General features: G+C 38.9%; 1 protein-coding gene across 1 annotated transcript in view; it reads left to right on the forward strand.

Moving 5' to 3' along the window:
- The window catches only part of nav3 (neuron navigator 3), a 382,473-nt gene that overhangs the window by 332,139 nt on the left and 34,828 nt on the right, over positions 1-15,506 (forward strand). Inside the window, exons 13-14 of the mRNA XM_041977344.1 lie at positions 978-1,097; positions 14,701-14,824. Coding sequence (XP_041833278.1) covers positions 978-1,097; positions 14,701-14,824 — 244 coding nt within the window. The remainder of the gene's footprint in view (positions 1-977; positions 1,098-14,700; positions 14,825-15,506) is intronic.

The following is a 15,506-nucleotide window of genomic DNA, read 5'->3' on the forward strand; positions in this document are numbered from 1 at the left end:
TATTCTAATCAATACTCTCCCTTGGAGAGATTTATATACATTTCCACATTGTGACGTATGGATGTGGCTTTGCTGTCTCTAGTATAAAAGATTGGCACCAAATATTGAAGTTTTTACTTTTTCTAATACTATTTTCAAGGTTGTTTTTTTTTTTAACACTTAATGCATTTTAATTCAGTGAATACTGAGTTTAGTCCAAGAGTACTGTGACATTCATGGTTATCTGTGAATTCATACACTCACCAAGGCCTCACTTGTCTTTCTCTGCACATTGAAACAAATAACCCACTGACATCCACCAAGGCTGCCTTATGTTTTTAAGCCTTGAATAAAAAGATTCAGATAATACATTTATGTAAACCTGAAGGCTCATCAGAAACTGTCAGATTCCCTTAGTGTGAAAACATCACAACACGTATATGTAAGATGCTGACCTTCATTCACTCAATAGCAATAAATGCCCGGAACAAGTGGGAGTTGTGTTGAAAAAGCCATTCACATCCCACACACACACTTCCATGTGAGCACAAGTCCCACTCGGCATCCCTGTGCTTAAGATTTTTGTGTGGTCAAGATGAGCTGAAAGTGATGAAGTAAGGCATCTGTAGGATTTAAGATGTGCCAGAGCAGAAAGTATACCCAAATGCTGGGAGGGGAAGATGATTGTCTGAATTACTGGCTTAATTAACTTACTACTAATGACCACCATATCCTATTAGCTGTGTCTGGTTGTAGCCTCAAGTCATACTGCTTGATCACTACCACATATGCATCCAATCTTTTCCTTAAGTTTGGAAAACACACCTTTGGTACAATCTGAATGATAATGTTTAATATAATCCATCAGTCAACCTGAGCAATGTCCTCTCAAAGGTTTAGCTGAAATAATCTGTTGTTTTAGTTCATTGAAATATTGAATAACTGATATCTTTGTGGTTCTTTGAAGGGGTTTCTTTTAATTAATTCTCCTCTCACAGATATCTTACAGACGGCAGCCTCCATTTGTATGCACGGAACGCAGGCAGACCCTCGGACATGGCTTCTTCTCGGGAAACACCCCAAAGAGGAAGCAAAGAAATGCAGGGTGACATAGACAGGTAAGGATGTGGCTGTTGGTAAAGCATGTGCTGTTGATTCCTTTTTGTTTTGTATGTGGACTGTGCCTAGGTGAAGCTCAAGCTCTAGATTTGGAAGATTTATTTTCATGCAGTTCAGTGGAAACAGTTGGAGAAATTTAGCTATTGTAACTTCTTTCTGTAAGCTGGACAGTAATTTAAAGTTCATATGATTTTATTTCTTTGGCATCGTGACATGAATGAAAGGAGAAGTGGAAACATGCTGCTGCTTTAAAGCTGTCAAGGTAAAGTTGTAATGACAGGCCTTCAGAGCACTTGCTGGGAATCGATTGATGCAGTGACATTTCCCAGAGTTCCACCTTCAACATCTGCCAAGCATTTAATTGCACTCTGTGATTAAAGCAGCATGGGGTCTAAAAAAGACAATCAGGTGTGTCTCCAGACTCAGCTGGTTTTCCTGGTTGAGAACAGAATTTACCTAAAATAACATGTCATAGTGCTGCATTATATTATCTCAACGTTAAGTAAGAAAATGCGACATTATGTACATTATGTAACAGGGTGAAGAACAGTATGACTTACATTGGTGATATACGTTTTTACTGGTGTCTTTATTCCTGCCATCCGTCCATTTCTTGCAGCTGAGGCAGGCATACTGTTTCTGGTTTACATGCTCGGTCTCACAAGCTCGTTCTTCAAGATGTTTGGTCAAGCAAGTCTTCCGGGAGCCTGTCAGTCATATCTGTGATCAGCCAAGCGTTAAAGATTCAGAATACGCTATTAACCTGCCCCATGTCAGTCCCAGAGTGATGTCCCTGCCAGACTTGAGGGAACATGATGGATGGGATTAGAATAATAATGAACCCTGTGAAATTTTTCTAAGGTGTCTTCTGCCTTGCCCTTATGCAAATGCTTAAATGTTCTGCTCTTCCTCTATATCTTAGCACTTTGGGCCTTAGAGATAATAAGAAAATATCAGTGCCTTCTTCCCCTTAAGATGCCTGCAGGCAACAAACTCCCAGCAGGATCTGAATTTGATCTATGAAACCTTATTTCCCCCCCTTTTTTCCTTCCTCTCTCCATTTTCCCTTACAAAGCTATATGTAAGTAGACAAAAAACACACAATTCTTCCTTCAGCCTCCCTGTGCCAAGTGACTGTCAGAAGCTGAGCTGTCACTTGTCACTAACATACAACTAAGCTCAGGGGGAAAATTCATTTCTGAAGCAATTGCTCACCAGACTTCACACCTCAGCTCGGCTTTTACCTCCACAGGAAAAGATCCGCCTGACTGGTTCCTTCTTTATCCCAAAGTCTGCCTCTCCATAAGCCCCTGGCTTGAAGTGAAATGAGTATCAGATAAACCCCAATCTCAAACAAGCTGTTTGCTTCCTTTGAGGAACTGTTCATCACCTGAAATGTGATTGCTGGCATTCCACAAATGTACAGTAAGCAGTGTTTTGGTTATAGCAGGATGCAGTGTTTAATTTGGGATTCACTAACAAGGAGCATGCTTCAACAATGTGGGTTTACTGGTTTAAGTTATGGATGAAGTTATGGAGAGATGTGAAAATTCTCTGATTGGTCCATCTTGGGATGTTCCAAGAATGGGAGGAGGAGACTTGGTGGTGGGGTGGGGTGGGGGGGGGGGGGGGGGGGGGGGGGGGGGGCACCATCTCAGGATGTAAAGAACCCCCCAGATGATACCTGGAAAACAAAAAAGAAATGAAAAGATGAGAGATTATATGGATAATGGAATAATGGAAGGATGGATTAGGGAGAAAAGAGGATGTTTGGGGGCAGTTGGGGGAGAAAGGTTGGAGGGATGAATAGGTAATTAAGGATGAGGATGAGGATGGATGAGTGAGGGAAGGGTGGATAAGGGAGAAAATGATGGATGAACAGATATGTGAAGGATCGATGGGTGAATGATGGAGGGAAGGAGAGGAAGGATGAGTGGATGAAGGGATGAACAAATCAGGGATGGATGGATAGATGGAAGAATGGATGAGGTAGGGTGAGAACGGATAAAAAAACAAGGATGGATGGGTGAGAGAATGGAAGAAGAGTGAATGAATGTGTTAAATGGCTCTCTCTCTATTTATTCTGTAATGAGCAATAATTTGCTAAGGACATGCGTCCACACACACATTTCTTAATGCACCACTTCAGTCCAACAAGAGCACAATAATGTCTCACATAGTTATTGGAGGGAGAGGGATAAACACTGTCAGTAGTAGGCAGAGTTCCTGGGAGGCAGAAAGCTGGAGTTAGTCTGTGTACATAAACTGAGCTCCCATGAGACTCATTATGCTTCATGTTTCTCTCCAACCATAACAACTCCCCTGGCCTTATCCCAAACCAACACAGCCCCTCAGGAAATGTATGTAATGACTCATCATGTCAGGGCTCAAGGCCAGCAGGTGACCAAGATCATTTGGGACCCAAATTGTGTGCTGTGTCTATAGATGATACATACATACATACATAGATGATACATCTCTTTCTGTGCACCAAATGAAGCATTTAATCCCTTTATGTTTGCATGAATTTAGATTTAGATTTTTGGTGCTTTTATCACAAATAATGATGAATGTGTGATTTCTGAAATTATTCATCTGCCCCAAAACAGAACAACAGAAGCCCAGATCCACTTCTGGTCAGTCCCTTTAAAAACAATGGTGACCTTATCTTTAGCTAAAAGCACCTCACCTCCCTAAAAATAACCTGCTGTCATGCAACATACATGAGCGCATGCTCGTGGCTCTGCTGTCAAGACAAGACGCCAGAGGAGAATGTTTTGACACCGACAGGCTCCCTTTTCTCAGCAGAGACATGAATAAGTAACAGGGCTTTGCTTTTAGCGTTCTGGTGTCTGGAGTGTGTGGCTCCATCTCTCTGCCTCTTTGGGCTGGACTGTGGCAGCTGGCTCTGCGTTTTTCTGTTGGTTTGAAGCTTTGGGGGATTGAAGACAAGTTTGTGTCTGAATGTGAGCTTTGGTTGTTTTGTCCACACTTGACAAAAAAAATCTTGTTTGTGCGCTTGTCCTAGGCTACATTTAAGTGTGTTTCTGCAGATTCCTGCATATGTGTGTGTGTTACCGAGCAGCGGGATCCAGGCTGTCACTCTGTGGAGCAGTCGCAGTCATAGTCAAGCTGCACAGCCTGTCAACTGCTGCTGTAAGCAGCGAGGAGATTTGGAGGAGAAGGTTTTTACCATCAATGACAAAGCCAGTCATTATACAAGTTTCTGTCATTCATCTCTGCAATTGCCGCTGCTTCGAAGGAAACTATCCTCTCTCACATCGCGCCTGAAAATGCAGCACCGCAATGCTTCTGCTATCTAAACTCTCTGAAGTTTCCTGACACTTGACAGTCTTATTCTCCTTCTCATTATTTGGTCTTCTTCAGTCTCTTAATGAGGTGCACTCAGGCACACAGGCTGAACTCACCAAACTGTAATTGAAAAAATTTTATTACTGATTTGAGGGCCCATTTGTGCTTGGTTCGGTTTGTGTGTGTGTTTACGTAATGTGTGTCCACACTCTTGCTGCTGCTTATATACAGATTTATTTATTGTATATGGTGTGCAAATTTTGGCCCATAGAATCATACACTGATTGGCCATCTATACAAAGATGCTCAAATATCCTCCTCGCTTTTTTTTTTTATTTATTTATTTATTTGTATCATTACTTCAGCTATTTATCTGGGCTCATTTTTGATGATGTTGAATATTTTTCAGACTTTTACCAAAACCCCATGTTTATTATGTCAAAATGTTCAGAAGCATTATCTTTAAAAATATAGTAATGGTAAAATAAAAGTAAAATATAGTAATGGCTGGGCATGTCTCATCAAGTAGGGTTGTCTCTTGAGCGCCTACTGATGGCCCAGAATTGTGTCCCAGGTTTAATTTAAGAAATCTCTGAGTTTAGAATGTTAGAAGAGCAGCTCTGTAGTTCTGCAGGACACATTGCCTCTGCCATTAACATTCAAGGGGAAGAGTTTGCAGCATCACATTTTTAGCTATATATATATATATATATATATATATATATAAAAGATAGAAAAAGCTACAAGTTCTCATGAAAATGAGATGATTTGTTCTGTTATTGTTTCTGAACAAAATTTGAGAAAGAAAAAATATTTTTTTTTAAAATTGTTCACCATAAAATATATTTGTGGTTATAAAATGTCATATTTGGCATATTGATGGCACATTCAGCTCATAAATTTCAGCTGAAATACACTGGTCTCCCAATGATATTGATACTGGGAACAATATCATTATTGATATTGGCGCTACTGCCCATGTATTTATTTTACAGCTTACATACTTTACAGTAGGGCTGAGCTTAAGTGTTTGATCATTTTAATTGTTAAACATTGACATTTTGTCCAGAAATGATCTTAACTGCTTTTACACCTGACTATCTGCATGTCGATCAGCCACAGCCTTGCCTGTCAGAGGCAGGTTATTCATCAAAAGTAGCATAGTTTTTTTTTTTTTTTATATACCCGATATTTGAAGCTACTCTTCACCTCATTTAAAGTAGTTTTTCTAAGACTTGCCAACTTTCTGTCACAAAAAAAGAATTTCACTTTCATGAAATGAAATATCCTGTTTTTACTTCTATACCAATATGACAAAAAAAAAACTAGCAGCAAGTTGCTGTAGCTGAGCCTAAAGGCATGAAACTACTGAAACAGAAATGTATTATTTTCATCTTACCTAGATATAATATTTTGTCACTCAACAGCAACTGATAGTAATATGAATGTAGCAACCACTACTGAAAGAGGACTTATAAGTCATTAAATTTTCACTCACTAGATATTGAATTATTGTGGTGTTTGAACTTGTTTCAAGACAGTCGAGGCTCGTGTGTAGAAAGAGGCACCCAACAAAAGAAGCTCCTACACATTCAAATTATTGCTGGTCCTGTGGGTGATCCCTTCACCAGACCCCATCAGGACCCCTGGGTGATGAGGCCTGAGAAATAATGCTGAGGGAGGACAGAGCTGCCTGTCTATTTATCTGATTTATGACAGGTCTCATATGGTCTAGTTTTAATTCACCTTACAGGTTTCATGTGAGTCTCCATACCTGTCATGTTTCAAATGAAAATCAAAAGAATCCAGGAAAATAAATTATTTTTTTACTCAGATCAATCCAGTTTTTTAGCCCCTAACTTTTTAAGAAAAACTTTGGAATCTTTTAACTGGGATGTTCACATTTTGGAGCAGAAGCCTTTCCTTCATATATTGCCTACATTCAATTGCTTTTTAAAACAAACATCATGTTATCACATGACAGGAACTCAAGGCATTTAGGCATGTAGAAAAGATTCAAGATGGCTTGCTGAAGTTCAAACTGAGCATCAGAATGTGGAAGAAAGGGGATTTAAGTGACTTTAAACGTGGCATGGTTGTTGGTGCCAGACAAAAACTGCTGATCTGCTGGGATTTTCATTCGCAGCCATCTCTAGGGTTTACAGAGAATGGTCTGAAAAAGAGAAAATATCCAGTGCCCAGCTGCTGTCTGGATAAAAATGCCACATTAATGTCAGAGGTCAGCAGAGAATGGGCAGACTGGTTGGAGATGATAAAAAGGCAACAATAGCTTAAATAACCACTGTTTACAACCAACGTATGCAGAATAGCAGCTCTGAATGACGCAGATGGGCTACAGCAGCAGACGTCAGCTAAGAACAGGAAACCGAGGCTACAATTCACACAGATTCAAAGAAATTGGACAATAGAAGATTTAAAAACACATTGTCTGGTCATGATTTCAGCTGCAACAATCACATGGTAGGGTCATTTGATTTATGGGAAACAATGATTCCGTCATAATGTGTCACATGAAAGTGACACAAAGATGGCATGAGGTTTTCATCCAGTGGAACTGTGTGATAGCCAGCATTCAAATTTATTCTTAGTATTTCTTTTTTCTTCCATATTAAGAGGATGCAGGGATAATGTGCTGCTTGCTGACACTGACATTTCTATGACATTTGAAGATCTGAGGTATTATGTATGCTTATATGCTCCAAAATACATGCATGTGTGTGGGCCCAACTGTTGTGCCACAACCCACTCATTAGACACAAAATAATGAAACATTCGGTGAAAATAAGAAGGTGACCTGCTGAACTTGGCTGTTCACTGATATAGAGCTGTACTAGACAGAGAGTAATTCCTTCATTACCAGCAATGATCCCAATATATCTTAAATCTTAATGCTCTGCTGATATAAAACTTTTAATCAAAAAAGTTTGTCTAGGTAAATAGTGGAGTGAAAGATGGTTTAAAGGGGATTTAAAGGATTTAGAATAGAACTGAATGTGCTGTTGTAAGCATGTCATGGATGGATCTGTATTGTTGAAAATGTTTATGTGAGCAATGTTTAGCTCAGTTGTTCTAGTTTGGATTTATGAAATACAAATAAACCATTGGTAAAGCTATTCACAAAACCATGTTTGGGAAATCTGTGCACCAGAGATTACAAGGGAAGGTTTCCATTGTGACAAGTGGCTGTGGTTTCAACTAGACATAATTCTAACAGAGATCTTTGAATAAACTGATCATCTGATTTGGCTCCTTCTGTGAACATTTCTGAGGACATGACTCCATTTGTCATCTACTGGCCCTAATGAGCTTGTGCAGATAAGGATCAACAAAGCTCTTGTCATAGCTAATTCACTTTTCTGTCATAGAGCCTGACTCGGTTGTGGATTAAAAACAAACAAAACATAATCTTGTTAAATGGCAAGTGTAATGGTGCAATTGTAGCAAATTAACATTTACAAATCTTTATAAATTTAATATTGTTTGTGATCAACAGACCTCATATTCAGTTCGCAATTCTCAATTTTATTAAGTTGTTTTTTAGTTAGTGAACTAATCAAAATACAAATAAGTCTGATGTAGTTATACTGGATAAATGATTATGTCAGGAAAAATAGCAGTCAGTTAAAAATGCGAATCATGTCAAGTCTCAAAAGACAGTTGTCAAAGATTCCTGACATGCGCCAAGATCAGTTCAAACCTCCCTGAGCGACTTGGAAGAGCTGCCATTGTGCTGCCACTGTCTATCAAGTTTCAGTGTCTCAATCCTCGAAAGATTTCCTGTCCCCGAGCTGCAGAAGTAGTTTCGTTTGGTTTGCCAAGTGATCTGTCAGCCTAGCATAGGCAGACGGCTCAGTGACCGTCTGATGCCCGTTACCCCACCCATCGCCTCCAAACACACCCTTATGCCAGGGTTGGTGACCATCTGCTTCCTGTTGCCCCACCTTGCATACTTACATGGTGTTTGAAAAACACTCTTTCCTTAAAGCGAGTTTGATTTCCTCCTCCTCCCCAACAATGATCAAATCATTCAACTTCGAGGTGGCTAATTGATACTTCTATGAATCAGTTGTTTCTGCTGGACTCAGTAACTCCTAGTATTCAGGTAATGAAATCTTCATGACAAGACTTCCCTGTGGTGTTTGCTTCTCTCATTTCTTTGAGGAAAACACAGAGATGCTGACTAACCCTCACATGACACTAAACTTATTTAAATGTTGGAAAGGTGGTGTATTATGTGTATGTGAGTTAATTTCATCAGGTCAGATGGAAGCTGGATGTTAGGCTGCCTGTGGCTTTGGAGCTCTGAAGTGGGTTACTTTTTCCCAGCAGTTTGCCTTTGACTTGGACAAATTCATGGGAGGTATCAGGTCTGCTGCACACACAATGACCCTGAGTGGCTAAAGATTTTCTTGTCATCTTTAACTGCATTGCAGAAGGAAGCTTGGACGTCTTTGCCAGCCCAGTCAGTCACTGCTGACGTCCTGCTGTCTGTCACTGCTTGGCAACGAACACATTTCCAGCTCATTCCTCCAAGGTCACTCTGTTCCTTCCTTTAATTGAGTTGTGTGGAGCTGAATTGAGTTGGGTTCTACACTCTAACAACTCTTTGTTGTTTTTTTTCTCCTTTTTTTGTCTGCATGTCCTTGCAAACACACTTTCTTTCTATTTGCGAGCCTAGAAAAAAGAATTCAAGACATTTTCATCTGAGTGCTGTTGACTTTTGCTCAGAGAAAATGCTTTCTGTGGTAAAGAAAAGAAAAAAGATGGTTAACATGAGCTACAAACAAGCAATGAAACTGTAAACCAAAGTAGTTTCTATAGTGTATAGAAGAAATATCCAAGCAGCATTTACATTTATTCTAAGAAATTTATTATGGGAAAACAAAAAGAAAACAATCATGAATATGTGAATTTGTCACAACATGAGGCTTTTTGGATTGACAGTATCTTGCATATTATTCATTAGATCATTTCCAGTCAGAAGCTTTCACTAAAGACAAAGCACAGTCAGCTCCCATCCAGCTTCTTCTTTGATTTGGCTCTGCATCGTCATCCTCCTTTAATTAACCCCGTGCAACCCGCTGCTGACGACATGTCTGATTGCCTCTCCAAGGACCGCCAGCTCCATCCTGCTGGGTAGGGGAAGAGAGGCGAAGAGAAGGGAGGGGGAGCTGGCAGTCGCAGTAGGTAGAAGTGAAAGACTGAGAGACTCCTTTCTTCCTTTTCTTTCTTTTTTCTATTTCCCCTATTGACTTTTAGTCGAGCCACTGCTTCTCTGCCAGGTGGGGCTTTGCTTCTTGTGGTAGTTTAGATGCAGGAGACAAACAGCCAGATCTAAACAAGCGACTTTTGAGACAAGACAGACAACAGCCATCCCATCAGAGGTGAGTTGACAGCAAGACTAGAAACTATATTCTCTCTTTAGATCCTGTAGAAAACAGACTGCTGCTGCTTTGTCTTGTGTGTGAGTGTGTGGTTTGTTTTGGTGACTTGGCTCTTTATGCTTTCCATCAGAGGAGAAAAATTATAGCTAGTTTTGATGCAATGAGGCAGGAAGTTAGTTGTTAGGATGCCCTGGTGTTTATAATTTTTACTGTTCAGAAATATTAACCTTTGTCCAAACAGAAGATGAATGGTGCTTTCCTCTTATATTATTGAATCTTGATTTTTATGTGTGCCAATGAATATTGCAAAGGTTTAAGTGCAATGAGCTGTAAGTGGTTCTTTTTCCATTTGAGCTTACCGTCTGTTCATATTTATGATCATATTTTAATTTAATTTCTTTTAGATTATCTTAACATGCTATTCAACAAGTTTTGTTTCTCATTGTACTTTTTTGGCCAACTCTGCTGTTATGTGTTAAAATTTGAATATGTTATCATTAGCGATTGCAGTTTATAAAAAATTTTATGGAGCCCATTTTATTTCTTACATTATAAGCATCACAAGCTTCTTTTCACTCCAGCTTACAACAAAAGTTGCTGAACACAAATACCATCTAAAATGTAGAGAATCCAATGGCAAGGAAAAGTTCAACAAAAATTAATGGAAGGATGGAAAATGTCACATTTTTACCTTTAGATAACACTATGTATTTTTTGCAAGAGCTTCTCTGAGGAGTTCTTCCATCATCTCACTTTAATGCCCTTCAAAACTCTTCCCCCAAATATTTATTAATCCTTCTATCAAAGTCTCATTTATCTCTGTGATCTAATATGATCAGCAATGTTATCCTTTGTTCATGCTGCTTATAGCATTTTCTCTTCTGGGCTGTTGAGAGAACAAGACTCAGTGTATTGAATATTGCATGAGATCATGTTAGCATGGTTGAGCGGAGCCACAGCAATACATTCACAGCACTGACGCAGCTGGAGAAAAATCAAGGATTTGCAATAAAATGCCATGAAAACAAAAAAAATTGCCTCATTTAAGTCAGAAACTTGAGCTTGTGGGTGTTTTTGGTTCACAAGCATCTTTACTGAAGTCTCCATGGGGTTTGCAAGAGCTTTGCTAAAGGCTAAAAAGCATTTTATTTGGAAGAGGGGATGCTTTCTTGTATTTGCAAACATAGATTTCTACTACAGGGATCACGAGTTTGCATATAAAACTTCTTACAACACAAGTTACCATTCACTTGCATAAGAGTGTTACAGCTTCTTGGTAACAAGTTGCACCATATAGGAAATTATATATATCCAAATAGCTGAATAATTAAAATTAAAATAGTGTGTTTTCAGATTGATTTTATTACATGGCATTACAGTGCCTCGATTATGAAATACAGAAACACTTTGCTCTCTATGTTGTTGCTCATAGTTAATTTAAGAAGTTAGGGCACAAAAGTGCAACCCGCCTGCCCCCACCGTAGGGTTACTGAGTTTGCCTGTGCCATTTTTGAGCATCTCCCTCCTCCCATAAGAGATGTGATGCTGTGCATGTGACAGCATGCAGGTCTGAGAGGAGGAGCTTGGTTAGCCACAGTTCTGTCAGAGCTATCAGAGCTGGTCCAGGAAGTTGCTCTGATGAAATATTCATTAGACCGTTTGTTACAGTCAGGAGGGTCTCTCCACATGAGGACCACAATTTATTTGTTTTTGTTTGTTTCATTAACCCTTAATCCTGGGAAATTTCAGAAAGCCCGCTCTGTTCTGCAGCAATCCACAGCTTCAGATTCACACGTTCACTTCTTAGAGCTCACTGTGGCTCCACTGAAGCAGCTATAGAGCACTGATGGTGCATAAATAACTTTGCTCCAAGGTACTGTAGTGCACATAAGGATTCTGATCAATACCAATAACTCTCCTATTATCCAACTCTGAGCTTTAAAAACTCATTTACTGACACTTTTATGGTGCTCCCAGTACTTAAATGACATAAATCTAAAGCCAAATCATCCAAGGTTTGATACTATATGTTCACTTCTTATAGAATGTGGACAGTTTTTAAGAGCATTTAATAACAATTAAGTTTGTATGTTGAACAGCTGTGGTCTTATATGGTACAATATTTTTGTCTCCAATACCAGAAGTGTCAACTGTGAAGTTCATTGTCCAAGAATGCTGAAGAAACACTGATAAATGGCTCAATGCCCATTTTTATCGTTGTAGATTAAGTGTAAGTGTTTGTGCAGCAGTGATTAAAGCAAATATCAATAATGCAAGTTGTCTTCCTGATATTGATATTATGTATGATAACACAGCAATAACAATATATTTTTTATGTATTACACAGCCCTATGAAACAAATTTCTGACTAATCAAAATTGATCCAACATTACCCACAATACAACACCATCAGCATCAGTTTGCTCTTTCAGAAAGACTTCTAATATTCTACCAGAGGGCCACCGTAGGGTGAAAGAGCAATCTGTTGCAGCCAGTGGGGGGACACTTGAAGATTATCCTAATGTTTAAATAAGAACTGAAAGTCAATGAGCTTCTACACAGCCATCTGCCTCTCACATAGTATGGTAACAGACTTCACTGCATGCTCTCAGTATTGTTTCACCTTTCCACTTTTTGTATTACCTGAGTGTTTAGGCAGTACTTGATGAGCTATAGTGCAATTTGTTTCTGCTTGAAGGAAATTAAGTGGTGATGTGTGAAAAGGGAATGTGAACTTGCTTTAAAAGAAGTTTGAAAGACATATTAGACATTTAGATATCAGTGCAGTCAGCCCTCATTAAAGCCAAGTCCTGCCTTTAAAACTGATTCCTCAGAGAATTTGATATGCATTTGCTCTCTGAGCCAATATTTTTACACTGCATACACATACATATACAGCACCATATGAGCTTTCTGTGTCTGTTGGGTGATTCTTTTCAAAAATGTCTTTGTCTACCCCTGGTGTCTCATGCATTAGAGTGCTGGTCTCAGAGGAAGCAGCAGGCTTCAGTGCAGCTGTCGTGTCATTTCTTACGTTTCCAGTCCAAGCAGCACTGAGAAGAGTAACTTGAAATTTGTTTGAGAAGGTGAACCTGGTAGTTCCTGGTCAACGTCCACCAAACACCAACTGCACATTTAACCTGGACACTCAGTAACATCAGAATGACCGAAGCAGAAATCTGCTTTTAGAGTGTGCTTCACTCAACACAAACATACAGATTTAAGTGCAGTTGAAAGAAAATTGTCTGCACTCAGATCCTCGGTTTGACTTCTGTTTGATACCATAGATCCCCAATAACAGCACTCAACAGCAGCCTTGTTTTTCTTCTTCTAAAATAACCAATCTAAAGCTGTGTATTTGTGCTGACAAGACTCGAAGCTGAGATATCTTTTATTTTTCATATGACAAGCTTCTGCCCCGATTTAAACCTTCATCTCTTCAACGCTTTTCCAATAATGGCTTCAGACTGACAGAATGAAATCCTAAAGTGACAGATTAGGATAACAAAACAATTTGACAAAGATGTTCAATAGCAAATAGGCCTATTACCTGTTTGTGTTTGAGATTTTATGTACAAAATATTTTTTTCTCAACTAATAGTGTAATTTGAACAGGTTATATTTAGCTAGCATATTCCATCTAAAACAAAGCTTCCAGTTAGTTCTTTTATGCTACTGTTATGACTCACAGACCTGGTCTGAATTTGTCTGTGAAGATAAATGCTGCTCATTTTCAATCTGTCAGGAGATTAAATCAATTTTGCCGTGCACCACTGGATAACTGGGTTGCTACATTCATTAAAGGTGTCAGGTGCACACACCATCTATTCACTTTTGCTTGTTGCACCAGCCTTTTGTTGCCAAATATGTTTAAGATTTGTTCATTTTAAACATAGTAGCTCTTCTAGTTATTAGTTTTCTGAACTTCTGAAAATCAATAACACCATTATCTTTGCTGAACAGCTGCTGCGCGTCATCCCTTCAGCTTGTGACCACCTTTTACAAATGAGTCATTTTTCTCTCATTTACAGCCTGCCTTCAGGTTTCAAGATGAGCAATGAATTATAGATGTAGTGCCTGGATTGACTTGTTGAAAATGTTTAATTAGCTCCTCAAAGGGTCTCCTTTTTTAATTATTTTAGATTAATGGTGTGTTTTGTGCACAGTGAAGGTCCATTTTCATTGTAGCCGGTGTACTTGTTCAACCAATCATCCTGTTTGTATTTATATCATATTATTTAAATTAAACATCTTTAGACTTTTAATCTGATTTATCATGCAAAGTAAGGGTGGGTTTCTTATATTAACAGGCACAAAGACAAAACTAAAAGCTGATGAGACATGACATGTTGGCATGGAAACCAACTGATTCCTTCAAGGACTCTGCATTGTGTTTGTATAAAGGAGCTGTCACGGCTGGCACATTGAGTGCGAAAGAATCATGAAAACAAAGAGTTAATGTGTAAATATTTGAGGTGTTTTGTTTGGTTTTTTGTTTGTTTTTGATGGCATAAAATATGTTAAGCTTAAAGAAACATGTTGCAGGAGTTATCGCCTCATATATGATCCAGGCTTTGTCTGTTTGTCATCAGCATATAATAAATCATTACAGTTGTAATACAGATTCTTAAAAACAAGTGAGAAACTTAACAATTACTGAACCAGTCATCTTTTCAACAAATTAGCTGGTGAAAACAGATGTTCAGATCAGCTTATTTTCGTTGAAAATGAAATAAAATTAAAGCAGAGAGACAATGACAGCAGATGGCAGGAATGCTTGTAAAGCACGGATCAGTGTGAAGCGAGAAGACAACTGTAGTCAGAAATTATTGCGACCTTATAGATAAAACTCTGTTCCTATTCTTCTCTTCCTCTTCATCTGTAGCTGGGACGACAGCAGCTCGGTGAGCAGCGGCCTCAGCGACACATTGGACAACATCAGTACTGATGATATAAACACGCCCACATACTCCACCACCAGCTCATCACGTAAAAGCAAGGGAGCACAGGTGAGAATGCGCAACCACTTAGTAACCTTAACCTTTTACAGTCATCCTCCTCTGTCATGTGAATTGGTTTGAAAGAAAGGCATTTTAGCTTAAACGACATCTTATTTTATTCACACAAAAATAAAAAATTGCCTCATCTAACAACATGATGTTTTCCAAACGTTCAGTTGCGAGATTGTTGGTTTAAATAGAAGCGAGGCCGGTATGTGAGTCAGCTCTGAAATCACAGCTGAGGGAATTAACTGCAAGACCAGAACTCCGCTTTCCTCAGAGACAATTCCATTTTTCTGCCAAGTATCCTTGGCTCCTCATGAAATACTCAACAGACTGTGCTCTTAAGAGACTCTAGTGTTGCTAGGGAGACTGACCATCTGTTAAGGAAGGCAGGTTATCACTGTTCTTTGTGTTCATGCCTTCGTGTGGGTGTGTTTGTGTGCATCCCAAAAGTTCCAAAGATAGCAATGATTTCACACACAAACAGAAACTCTGCAGCTCTGCAGGAGCAGCCACTTACATTACTTTATGGTGACTCTGTGTAAGTGTGTGTGTTTAAAAATACTTTCTAAAAGAACCAAACTGGAGGTTTAGCTTGTTTTCAAAAGCTTCAACTTTAAATGTATTTTTAAGTGATGTCATGATCTTCAGATTTTATTTTCTACCTATTTAACAGATTAAAATAATT

The sequence above is a fragment of the Melanotaenia boesemani genome, chromosome 23, assembly GCF_017639745.1.
Source record: "Melanotaenia boesemani isolate fMelBoe1 chromosome 23, fMelBoe1.pri, whole genome shotgun sequence".
NCBI lineage: Eukaryota > Metazoa > Chordata > Actinopteri > Atheriniformes > Melanotaeniidae > Melanotaenia > Melanotaenia boesemani.